At 38.0% G+C, this 12,593-nt stretch overlaps 1 protein-coding gene across 3 annotated transcripts in view; it reads right to left on the bottom strand.

Moving 5' to 3' along the window:
• Positions 1 to 189: 189 nt before the first annotated feature.
• TOPAZ1 (testis and ovary specific TOPAZ 1) overlaps positions 190 to 12,593 on the bottom strand; it is a 44,020-nt gene continuing 31,616 nt past the window's right edge. For 2 of the 3 annotated variants that reach the window (XM_048301160.1, XM_048301180.1), the window contains 6 exons: positions 9,593 to 9,758; positions 8,586 to 8,750; positions 7,373 to 7,576; positions 6,116 to 6,299; positions 5,276 to 5,471; positions 190 to 2,633 (listed from right to left, as the gene is read on the bottom strand). In XM_048301160.1, the coding sequence (XP_048157117.1) occupies positions 2,550 to 2,633; positions 5,276 to 5,471; positions 6,116 to 6,299; positions 7,373 to 7,576; positions 8,586 to 8,750; positions 9,593 to 9,758 (999 nt within the window). In that variant the 3' untranslated portion in view covers positions 190 to 2,549. Of the gene's footprint in view, positions 5,472 to 6,115; positions 6,300 to 7,372; positions 7,577 to 8,585; positions 8,751 to 9,592; positions 9,759 to 12,593 lie in introns of all 3 variants that reach the window. The other variant, XM_048301170.1, reaches the window with a different exon arrangement.

Below are 12,593 nucleotides of genomic sequence, written 5' to 3'. Positions count from 1 at the left end.
CGTGCGCTTCACCTCTCCTTTTGTTCTGCAGAAAGAAAACACCAAATAGGCGAAGAACCAGGCATGAGCTCTGCAGTCCCGAGGGGAATGCAAGAGCTTCTTTCCTGGAGTTACACAGAATCACTTAGGTTGGAAAAGACCTATGAGATCATCGAGTCCAACCTGTGACTGAACACCACCCGGCCACTAGACCATGGCACTGAGTGCCACATCCAGTCTTTCCTTAAACACCTCCAGGGACGGTGACCCCACCACCTCTTTAGGCAGCCCATTCATAAGTCTAGTCACCCTTTCTGTGAAAAAAACTCTTCCTATCGTCCAGCCTAAACCTCCCCTGACACAGCTTACGACTTGTCTTATGTTAGTAATGCTCGATGTACACATACATTTATACATCTATTTTTCTTCCAAGGTAGTTGGTGTCAAAATGCAGCTGACACAGGGACATGGAAGCTCGGAGCAAAAATGTCTATTGCTGCCAGTGTTTGAGAACAAAAGGAGATTAACTGTTAGGGATTGGAGTTATTTGCATGCGATCTATTGCATTTCCAGCCAGAAAAGGTTAAAAAGAGAACTCACAAGGTTTAGGAACTATCTGTAGTTCAGTGAAGCTTTAAAACAAGTTAACAGTCTCACAGCCCTTGGGGGATTTTTGTAATTTCTATGACGTGCAGTGTGTTTCTTGCTTCCCCATAGAAGCCAATCAGTTATGTAAACAAATTGGTTGGACAATTATGCAAATGAAAAAATAAATTTAATTGATTCAACAGAAAAGTGTGCTGTTCGTTTCACCTGGAATTTATTTTAACTCGTTGAGGAATGAAATAAATTGGGAGAGGTCATCAGCAAGTGCCAGCCAGATACCAGCTCCACTGCTTAAGGTACACATTTTCAGAGCCCCCCCTCCTGCCCCGGCAGAGGAACTAATTCCTGCTTTTTAGCTAAGTCTCAACGTTTATTGTGTTGATGGGAGTACTACTGTGGCTTTATCAAGTCAGAACATTCCCTATCCATACCCACGGCACATCCCACTTAGCAAGAGTGGCATAGATTTCCAAATGCAAAGCTTGTTTTATACCAGATAAACTTATCATCTGAAAAAGTTTGTATTTTGATGCCTTATGCCGTAACAGAGGATTTTAAACATTCTTTATTCTTAATTCTAAGTTGCTACAAGTCGCAATTGAAACTGTTTTCTCCTTGCTCGTTTGTTTCTGTTTTGGTCCTTGGTCTGTGGAAGGTCAAAAAATAGGATCAGTTTCTCCAATCTCATCACATGCAATGGTCTAGAACTCTGAGATGATCATGTCAGCATTCATTTCTGATACTACACATCATTCTAGTAATTTTAGAAAAAAAAGTTATGCAGGAGTTAAGACTGAAAAATGTAGAGCTGGGATTTGCAAAAAACCCCTCCATTAAAACCACAAAGATGCAAGATGCATCTGGAGAATGTGAAAGGACAAAAAAAGTGAGTAATTGCTTTTACTGTGGCTAAATTTTACTAAGCTGAGGAGTATGGCATTGAGACTAGTAATTAAACTTCTACTACTACAGCAGAGACATTTTACTATTTCTCCTCAAGTGAAATCCACACTAACATCCATCTGAATTCTTCAGTGAACTGAGCACAGCCTGTAACCCTGGCTGTAGTCTCCACTTCCAGTTAAAGCTGGAAGCTGGCCATCTCCACAGCTGGGAGTTTCAGCCCAATTTATTCATGAGCATTTGCTACATTGCGTGCTCTGGTGTGGTGAAGAACTGCATAGACTCTGACTGATTTCATACTTTCTTAACCTCCTCATGCAGCGTATTACTCTAGATTCTTGTAGTACTTACAAGATATTAAACTCTCCACAGCTACTTTGCTGCTTGCCTATTTTCCTGCATATTCATTACAGGAATCTGAATATAATTAAATAATTTAATGACAATACAGACTCACAGATATTTTGAATGCTTTATGTAAGTAATAAAAAACGTTTATTAACAACTTAAGAACTCCTCCAAAATGCTCCTCCCCTTCCCCCTCGTTGCTCTTTATAAAACACCATAAAACTTTCAAGCTCCTATTTCCAGCTTCTCACCTCCATCCTGCATTTTGAAACTCTCAAAATTATCAATACTTTGAAATAAAATTGTGGTAAGTCTTCTGAACCACATTATTCTGTTTTAGTTACAAGAAACTGTCCATACCCAACAAAAATAATCTTTCCAAGAGCATAGTGTGTAATCAGTGAAAACTGAAGATTTTCACAGAGGGAATTTCTCATGTATCTAACAACATACTGAAGGAGCACAGCGTTGTTTACTCCAAGCTACTGAGCACAGCACAGGGAAGGTTTTATTTGCACATTTTTCCATCTCTCTCTGCAAACAGGTAAACATACATTTTATTTTCTAGATGAAAAATTATATCAAATAAGTTGCTTAATGTCAAACATGGAAGTTTTTTCAGCTTAACTTATACTGGGAGAAAGCAAAAATATGGATATTGTCTACTGAGTGGCTGGCTCTGCAAAACTGCATTGCCTCTGTTGTACTTAACTTTATTCTTCAGGATATTTTTTCCATCTTTCCAGGCTTGTTTCCATTCCACACTGGAGTTTTGTCCTGTTTGGCACATGGAATTTCTGTTACCAAAACACCGAGAATGTTACTCAAGAAACCTTTCTGGCCTTTTGATACACATCCAAATGACGAGATTTGCATTGTGTTTCATGTGGACCCAGGCAGAACACAAACGTGAAATACAGGACTTAACATCAAAGTTGTTTAAATTGCCTACTGGTTTATCATGGGGATACAGGGAGAAACAATATATTGGCAGAAACATCAGAAGCCTCCATTGCAACAAAACTTCTGAGCAATGATGTGGGCAACTTGCTTTGTTAATATAAAACATGACTGAGATTACATCCTATCAGCTGAAGATGATACTCAGGAGATGGAGCCAAAACATTGCAAAAATTTTACACAGTTCCAAGTTAAGCTTGAAGGTCAATGATTAACCTCTGTCTGAAAAATAAAGTAACATTTGGAGTTTTGTTCTGGGGATGATCCAAGTGAAAATTCAAGGTTACTTACAGAGGAAAAAACTCTGCTGTCTCTAGAACATCCCAAGTTTTGAAGCCATACAGATTACAAAGAAAATTTTGTCCTTCTGTGTCTGTCAAACACACTATTAGCCACATTGGGTATTGCTCACAGAAACATGGGATTTAGTCGAGGGTCAGACAGCCTCTGTCTAATTCCAAGGGAGATTAAGCCACAAAGGATCTTACAAGAAGTAATTAGGAAAAATTACTTGGTATCTTACTACCAGTTCTAGTTTGTTGGAACCTTCCAAAATTGCTCTTTTCACTAACACTGGAGTGGCTGCAAGAGCATCAGTTTAGATCCCTCATCTGAAACCTGATTACTTCTTACCCAGTCTTTCAGCTACTGGGAAGCAAAATCAGTAGAATCCAGTCGGATTTGACCACCTGGATACCCTTAAAAATGGCAGAGCCATCTTTGTGAATACAAAGGGGTGTAACCCAAAGTTTGTTTGAACCAGTGCCAACTGTACTCTAAGACTGAGGTCAACGGCTTCTACAGAAATGCGATCTGGTACCATTGGTACTGAATCTACCATTTTTTACAAGGTAGGCAGATGATCCCTGCAGAAGAATGATACCCTGTGAAAAGACAAGAGCCTCTATCCTTGCATTTTTCTGTACAGGTGGCACAGGAGGAAAGTAGTGATCTTGGCGGTCATCAGATTCAATCCTCTCTCTTCCAGCAGCAACTCCCTAAACAGACTGGATGAGAAGTGGTATTGGAAAAGGTCAGGACCTGGCCCTGAAGACATCAGGAATCTAACAAATGACAATCAGATTCATGACATCAGATTAATGGCATAAACCCCAAGACTGGAGTGGCAACCTCCCCCAAAGAGAAAAACCACTGACACCAAAACCCTCCACACAACCCTCCAGTACTAAGATCATGATGGCTTTCATAATTTAGAGCTGCAAAGAACACCTGAAATAATGCGGCAGGAACTGGGAAGAGACTTACGCTCCCACAAAGGAGAGACATTTTTCAAACACTGAGGTCCTATGCCACCATCCACGATGGAACAGCCTAAAAACTCATGAACTTCTATATCCAAAAGAGCCAAAGTGTTCAGAACAAAAGGCTTTAAAAAGGATGGAGAACAGGACCAAAAGAGCTGTATTATTGGCAGGTTTGTGAAGGTTGGTACTGGAGGTCTAAACTAACAACACTACAGAAGTGGTGAGCTCAGTAAGTATCAGCTTTGACAGAGGCCGTGTTGTTTTGCCATGGGATGTTTTCTGATAGTAAATGTTTTGTTCTTCTTACTCAGGCTGCAGAGTGTGCCTTAAGCAACTCATACTTTGAATGTGGTTCAGGATTTTCAGGTGGAAAAAAAGCAGAACCAGGAATGGTGGAACAAGCATGCTGGCAGTCTCCATCTCATCGTGCAGTTAGTAGAACCTAAAAGATGGGCAAACTGACCTCTCTCTACGAGCACAATCAAGGGAGAAAGCAAGTTTTCCTTTTCAGTGGAAATATCCATCCATACAAATGTGAAACCATACACAAGCTATTATCTAATTACATTTTTATCAAATAAATATCTAATTAAATTGTCAAGCAAACCTTCAGCTGTGAGCAATGTGTAGGCTCTCAGTTCTGTGAAGAAAGGTATCCTAAGTCAGGCATGTCTCAAGTGATTTTGAAGTTATTTTATTCTCAGTGCTTTTCATTGGGCTTTTGGAGTAAAGAAATTAAGATCTAAGGTGCAAACAGTTAGGACAGTAACCTCACACGTTGCTGTGAGAGGCAGACAAAAGAACACATGTATTACTTCTACAGATTATGAATGAATGTGAAAAATGTCTCACTCAAGAACAGTAAATGCACTCAACCAATCCACTTACCTATACTTTTATCTATGCTTATACTATACTTATTTGATTACCTGCTGGGAGAAACAAGCTAAGTGCTAATTCTTTGTACAAAAAGAGAATGTAGGTTCTGAGGCTGCAACTTCCTCATTATCTGGTGATGCCATTGCAAAACAAATATAAAGTCAGTGTGACAGTTTATATAGTTAGGGAAAAAATTACTCTTTCTGTGCTACTATCTGCATTATCATCAATATAGTATTTATAAACAAAACCTGAGTTTGAAACCTTGCTGTAAATCAGTAAAGCACCATTTGAACACAGTGGGAACTATTTAATAACTACTGAAACAGCCAGACCTTCTCAGCCCATTTCATATTCTCATGAAGCCATTTTAGAGCAGATGAATGCTCCAGGCTGTAAACTTCTTCCATATTAACATTCATTGTCATATGCTTAAGAAAAAGCTTTGGATCAGATAAACGAGCCGCTTGGATCAGCCTCTCCACTGCCACATGGTAGGCACTGTTATTCTGAACTGTCTGATCTTCAGATCTGTAAGGGAATTTTAACAATCAAATTAGAAATCATACAGGCCCTGTGTCACTTGCCTGACACTTTATACTGGCAGGAAGATTACAAAAATATTAAAATAATGCCTCGTATTCACTTCACTAATAAACATTATGTTAATTTCTAGACAGATTAGATTATTATTCTGAAGAATTAAGAAGTTATAGAAAGTATATTTTCAACATATTTAATGGTAATGAAAAGTAACAGGCTTTAACGCCAGTGCAAAGTAGCTCTGCAATATTCACAGCACATTTCGTGAAAAAATGTCTCTCGGCTGGAAAATTCAGTAAAGGAATGCAAACTATTTAATGAACCGGATATAGCAAGAATTCATGTACATGCTTGAATCCATAAGGTTTACTCAGTTTTGGCATGTAATCACTTTTGGAACAAGGCTGTGTCTAAGTAACATGCCTACATTTTTTGCAAGAGCAGAACTTACTCTTTAAGGAAACAGACATACAATAGCATACACATGGAAACAAGAGATAAAAAACTTCTCACTTATCCAAGGAACAAAATTAAGAGATATATTCTTTGGGAAGGATAAGGAAAATAAGAACTATTACTTACATGATCACCTGAACAAATACAATCAAAATGGTACATGTCTGACAACGAACCTTTTCAGTATTATTTGAAGAGTCTGACTAGTAGTCCTCAGACTTTGAATATCACTGGCATTTGAAACAAGAAATATTTCAATGGTCAACAGCATCTCAACTTCAGACAGGTAAGATGGAATCTTCAGAAGTTTGTGACATAAATTTCCCTGCAGCTCTGGGTAGCAACCCAGCGATAAAGCATCTGAGAGTAAATGTGGAAACACGAGGAATTAGGATTACCGAAACTGAATATAGATCTGTTTTCTCCTGTGTGACTAAATGTGGAAAAACCCAAATCCCTAATGGATTTTACTATTTCATCTATGAAATGGCCTGATTTGAGAACACAGCACACAGTATTCACACATAATATTCACTGTTGTAAAATGTTTGTTGTTTTTTTTTTCAGTGAGTATTATCAGCTATGATTAAAAAGCTCTGTCAGAAGTCTGGGGACACCAAGTGTGTAATAATACAAGTACAATTTAGGCACGTCAGACAGAAGCTGCTAATCATGGTTAAAGTGAGAGAACATCAGAACAGCATCTCCTGCTTTGTTCCCCTGTCTTCTGTCACGTGATCCCAGCAACCCTATAGAGCATTTCAAGGGAAAAAACCCAAAAGAGATGAGGAAAAACAATCATTTTAATGTTAACAAAACCAAGTATCCATCCCAGCAAGGATGGACTCTTTATGAAGTCTGCTAACCTCAACAATTCTAAGACAGAATCAAACAGTAAATAATGTGACAATATGGAAGGACCCTAGGCAGAGTGGCACACCCAGTATTAACTTAGCTCAGAAACGGGGAGCTGAAAACAATTACAGACTATTAGCTTTTAGTTGAAAGGAATTTTCTTATAGTTAGGATAAACTAATGAGCCAGACTTCTCAAATCTTAAATATTAATAATATTACCACCATGGAGATAGCGGTTATACTTCTAGAAGTATCAGGAAATCTAATCTGCCTAGAAGAGAAAGTAAAGATGATGCACTTTTCAACCATTTCAGGGTTCACATATCTGAAATTCTGAAACTGAATGTAAAAACTAATTTTATCATTATTACATTTATTTCATGCCAGGTAGTATGCACTGATTCTTATTTTCAACTCACCATTTCCTAGTAAGTATTTTGGTTTCAAATAAATTCCTGAGAGTGACACAGAAAGTACTGTTTTTCTTCTTACTCATTTCTCCCCAACAGACTGAGCTGTTATGAGCATATTATCCAAAGAATGTAAGGGGAGGATATTGTTTAAGAAGCAACTTACTTTTGTAATAGGTCCTAGCTTTATACCATAAAGAACTTCTTCCCAAAGCTGTGATTAATCTTCTAAGTAAAAAAAAATCAATAGCAATTTTTTTGGAAAGCATGAAGTCTACTGCAGAAGACGAAACCCCGAGGTTCTTGTTCTCAAAACAGGCATTTATCAGCTTGTTAAAAAGGCAGCTGTATTGAGAAGCATCTACAATATCTGAAATGAAATTAAGGACGTTAACAGCTGAATTAATTCAAATGCAAATCTAGTTGAAGGATTTTTTATCAATCAGTACCTAAATCAGAACTTTTGCCTCTATCAGCAAGATGGAACAAGGTTGGACTAACATGAATGCTTTATTCATCAAAAGTCTTCTCATACAGTAGTTCATTCACATTGTGATGGAGAAGTGTTAAGGTTCAAGTAATAATTTGCTGCCAAAACCAAGAGAATCAGATAAAAATACATTCACTTGCTCAAGCCTATAAATACAATCTTCACCTGATCTCTAGATTTAAGATTTCCACCAATAAAAATCCCCTTGGTTTTCTGCTTCTACTTTTACTCTGAACCGTCTCCTTTTTGGCAGGACTGAGCAGCCTTGTATTCACCTCGTAACTCAAAGAACTAGATCCTCTAAGTAGAAGGTCCTCCAACCAATCTCTCCTAACATACCTAAAAGCATAACTGGCAGTAGACTGAGTCCTACACACAGGAATCAGATGAGGTTTCCTCAGTGGAGCCTAAGTAACTGTATCTCATTTTGAAGTACTCATCCAAAATTTGTCAGATAAATTGAGCCTGAAAGAGCACTCGGTTCTTGACATAGTATGTAAGAGACACTTATGCTGGCTAGCTCAGTTAAAGAAAAAGATCCTCACCTCATTCACCTGAAATTAAGATAAAATAAAACTAAAATATCCCTATTTTATCTCACTGTATAGACTGTGTATGATCCTTAAAAATTTAATGGGTACTTCCTGTTGCCCTGTGTAACTGAGCAAAAGAGGACAGGTCTGTGTGCACATCCATCCAAGTGTGTGCACATGTGCAGCAAGAGCAGCAGAGCACAACAAAAGAAACAGGCCTGTATAAACCCATCTTACTTCTTCAACAAATTTTAGCTAGAAAACACTACAAGAACAGCAGAGAATCACCTGTTAAATTTTTAGCTCTTGACACAGAGCTAAAATAAAATAATAATAAAATCTCTTTCTTTACTTACCAGAATGTTTCTGCAAACCTGGTAAGTTCTGCAGAACTTCAAATGCCTGCCTGTACAAACTCTTCCTCAAGTATTTGTGCACTATTGCACATAACAGATTATGTCGATTAAGGATGTCCATTTTATCACAGGGCCACAACGGTGCATCTGTGATCCACTCTGACTCTGTGGCAAACAACAGTGCAGTGTTATTTCTAGGAACTGGAACTTCTGGATGTTGAGACGTTTGACCATTAAGAATGTACTGTAAACCGTACCATGACACAGATTTCTGAATTGTACAGAAAGTGCAGCTCGAGTTATTAATAATTTGTTCCTTATGACCAACACTCCTCAGACTGATTCTCTGAACCTTTATATTGTAAATCATCCCTTTTGTGAAATATCCCTGCAGTAAAATGGACTGTCAGTATATAGATAGGCATATATAGATATGCATATATGTACAGCTATAAAACTGAATAGCAAATTTACAACCTCAATATCACTTTATAGCATACATTTTATTCTTTATGCTTCTGAATTCCTTATCTTTTCAGCAATCAGAATTCCGAGAAGCCGTATGTAATAATTGCAGAAATATGATACTGTTCTAAAGCAATTATATTAAATGGGGATACTGTGAGGTGCAAAGGAATGTTGCTTCTACCCAAGCCAGAAATTTTTTTGACACAGAATGCCCCCTGGTTCAAAGGAAAACTACACATGGGACAGGGTCATTTTCCAAGTTGCACTCCTCCCTCATGGCAGATTTGTGGGTAGAATGGTGTTGATAGCAGAATACTGTGAAAACTGAAAAAAATCAGGCATTAGTTGTAATATTTCTTATACATTTCAAGAAGAATACTAACCAGTAAGAAGGATCACATTTCCTTTGTTGCCCCAGTATTATTAACTGTATTTAGTAACACAGACCAACTTGTAACTTTTATCTGAAATCTGTCATAGAAGTGACAAATTCAAATGTGACTGTTCAAATTTAAGTAAAAACTGTAAGACAAGCTTACCTCTCAATACCCTTGTTGCTCCATCCAAATTGCCAGAATGAAGAAAGATTTCTGCAGCTTTATTAACAATCTGACACCTCGATGCTGACCTTGCTGCACCTACAAGTCCTTTCAAGAGTGTAAAATGTATCTGTAGCTCATGCAGTTTATCCAAAACCTTCCTTCCCTAGTATAAGAGGGAGAAGGGAAAGGGGGAAGGTCAGAGAAAGCAGTGACATCAATGAACACAGAGTATATTTACATAAAATAGAGCAGATTTAATTTAGTTTACATGTTTATAGGTATCAGTTCAGTTATCCAAACTAAGTCAGGGGTGAAGTATAGTAAAACTTCTAATGAAGAGTTTAGTTTTGTTTACTATGTAGACAAAAAAACTCTACCAACCTCTTGTCAAAGAGTTCCCAAGACACTATTACCCATAACATTATTTCTATTATATTAAAAATACTGTACTGACATTATATACTTTGTAATTAATTTGTATTTGCTTACTTTGGTTTATTAATATTTTTAATTTTGATTCCATTCAGTACTACACAATCTACGAAATTCTAAAATATCATACAGAGAATTTCCATTTTGCAGCAGAGATGTAATTGTTAAACTGAAATAATTACTCCAGCATAAGTCAAAGGAAACACTGATGATTGTATGCAGCAGGACAATAAACTGGAAGAAGCTGGGCCTAACCGGCCAACACTGTAAGAACCAACAACTTTATCACTGGATTCCAGATTGATATTTAGACTGGTTTTCTAGAGAAACTTCATCTTAACTTTTTGGCTGTCCCTTTCAGTCAAAAATGGAAGAAAAGTAGCAGTCTCAATTAAGATCTGAATCTAAAAAAGAGGATGATTGAGTCAAGGTGAGGTATCAAAATCATGTCTCCAGCAGAGCAGGGCCAGGCAGAATTCAATACTTGTCCTGCCTGGCTGCACCTTGCTAGTCAAGGAACAAAGACAAAACTCCAAACCAGATGTGTTTCAGCTCTTGCTTAGTGGGTGCATCAATGAGGAGGTGGCTTATTAAAAACTGTGGTTGTGTGTTAGCATGCACTGTGGTGGCAGAGCAAGGGCCATGGAGGCAGAGGGAAAGAGAGGTTTAGGAGAACAGAGAAGTTGACAGAGTTACTTATTAATAAGCTCATTTTTTAAAAATGCTTTATGCCTATGTACATATACACTATGAACTGGTATGTGCTCAAAATTGGACTCTTTTGAAGGCCTACAGGTATCTGCGATCATTTATTTCAGCATAACCCATAAAAAATACGAACATTAACTTCAGTTAACATCTAAGGTGTAAAGAACCCATTAAACTACAGATGTATGTGGCTGAAGGGGAAAATTACATACCAGAAAGACTCAGGTGAAACTTGAAATTTAAGGGCAAACCAGAAATGAAATATAAAATTAAGGACGATCTGTGTCTATTCCACCCTTCTGGAAAAGAAGGGGCCACTAGGAAGTGGTCTTTATAGAAAGATGGAAAGTATGCAGCTATAAGCAGAAAAATGATCCTTAAAGGAAGGGCACTCAATTAAAATGCAGTTGTGGAATGAGATCCTTAACTGGACTAGAACCTCTGACCAATTCTCTGAAATACTAAAAAGCTGAGTAAAAATAAACCATAGCAATGTCTTTCAAGAAAAAGCTGAAATAGGAAGTGGATGAAACAGCTGCCAAAGGAGCACTGATGTTACAGAATTCTCTACAAGTAAATATCCAGAAAGCAGTCTAGAGTTGCTTGAAGAGCTGTCTCCATACAAGACATATTCATGTTGCATGTTTTTTTGAAGTACATCTGTTCTATGAACTTTCCTTGCCTCTTACAAAGAATATTCTCTTCAGGACCAAGGAGCATACATATTTTACCCCCAAGAGCCACTAATCACCAAAGCGCTGCAATAAAGGGGTTTGACATTCTTGAAGGAAAAACATTTAGAGTTTCAGGCAGTCCAACATATTCATAAAACAGCACAAGGCATGTCCTAAAGCCAAAATTAATTTGGGCAGAGCAGGAAGAGCAAAGCCATTACTACCTTACTTTCTGGACCACGTCTGGAGCAAGAAAGACACGGTATCAAGTTGATACTAGCCCATAACCACAGGATTAGGGATTTATCTGATACACATAATGGAGTGCAACTGGTAGAGAGAGGTAAGAATGACAGCTCCCTGAAGCAGGGATCAATTTGGGATCTGCCAGTTCTGATAAAAATCATTCAGAGCAGAGCCTCATTCACACTCTGATATGGTCAACACAGGTTGTCTACAACACTGTTCGAGGATCTTGTCAGTTATCTCTTAAGAAGCAGGTTTGAGGCCTAACAAAATACTCTCAAAGAAACAAAGATCTTTTGCTCTAGACATGAAAGAAATCATAGTATCATAAGAAGCATCTACTTTTAGTAACTCATGTTGTACAAGAATGACACTACACATGCTTTTCACACCTTGCACCTCTGAAATTAGGACATGAAAATGAATCTCCTTGAAATGTCAGGAGCTGTGCAATCCAAGATCAGGCTCTCCCTTAAGATGGATCTGGAAAACAGCTGTGAAGGCACACAAACATATGCTGAAGAAGACAGCCAAACCCCAAGCCAAACTAAATTCCTCAGTGGGCATGTGAGCACTACCACACCTCAATGCCAAGAATTTAGATTCTCTCTTCTGTGGTCAGGAGTATCTTAACTGTTCTAACTGCTAAGTTTTGTGGAACAAAAACGCCTAAAAAGTTCTAGCGCAGTATTAGTAAACTGCTAATGTAAAGACCCTCTCTCCTTCCTTTTACTCTTAAACAGTACCACACTGTGCTGTAGCTTGATAGGGACCTGCCAAAGACCACTCAACTCAAGAAGCCAATGCTGCAAAATTAATGATTCATCAGAACAGGTATCGTGCTGCTAGACTAAGCCCCTCTATCAAATATCTCCTGGGACTCGGTTTGATCCTGGAAACAGACTGAGCACTGCACAGGTTTTTTACATAACAGAATT

The sequence above is a fragment of the Corvus hawaiiensis genome, chromosome 1 (assembly GCF_020740725.1).
Source record: "Corvus hawaiiensis isolate bCorHaw1 chromosome 1, bCorHaw1.pri.cur, whole genome shotgun sequence".
Lineage (NCBI taxonomy): Eukaryota > Metazoa > Chordata > Aves > Passeriformes > Corvidae > Corvus > Corvus hawaiiensis.
The sequence above is the reverse complement of the archived record's forward strand: the minus strand, read 5'-3'. Positions and strand labels throughout refer to the sequence as shown.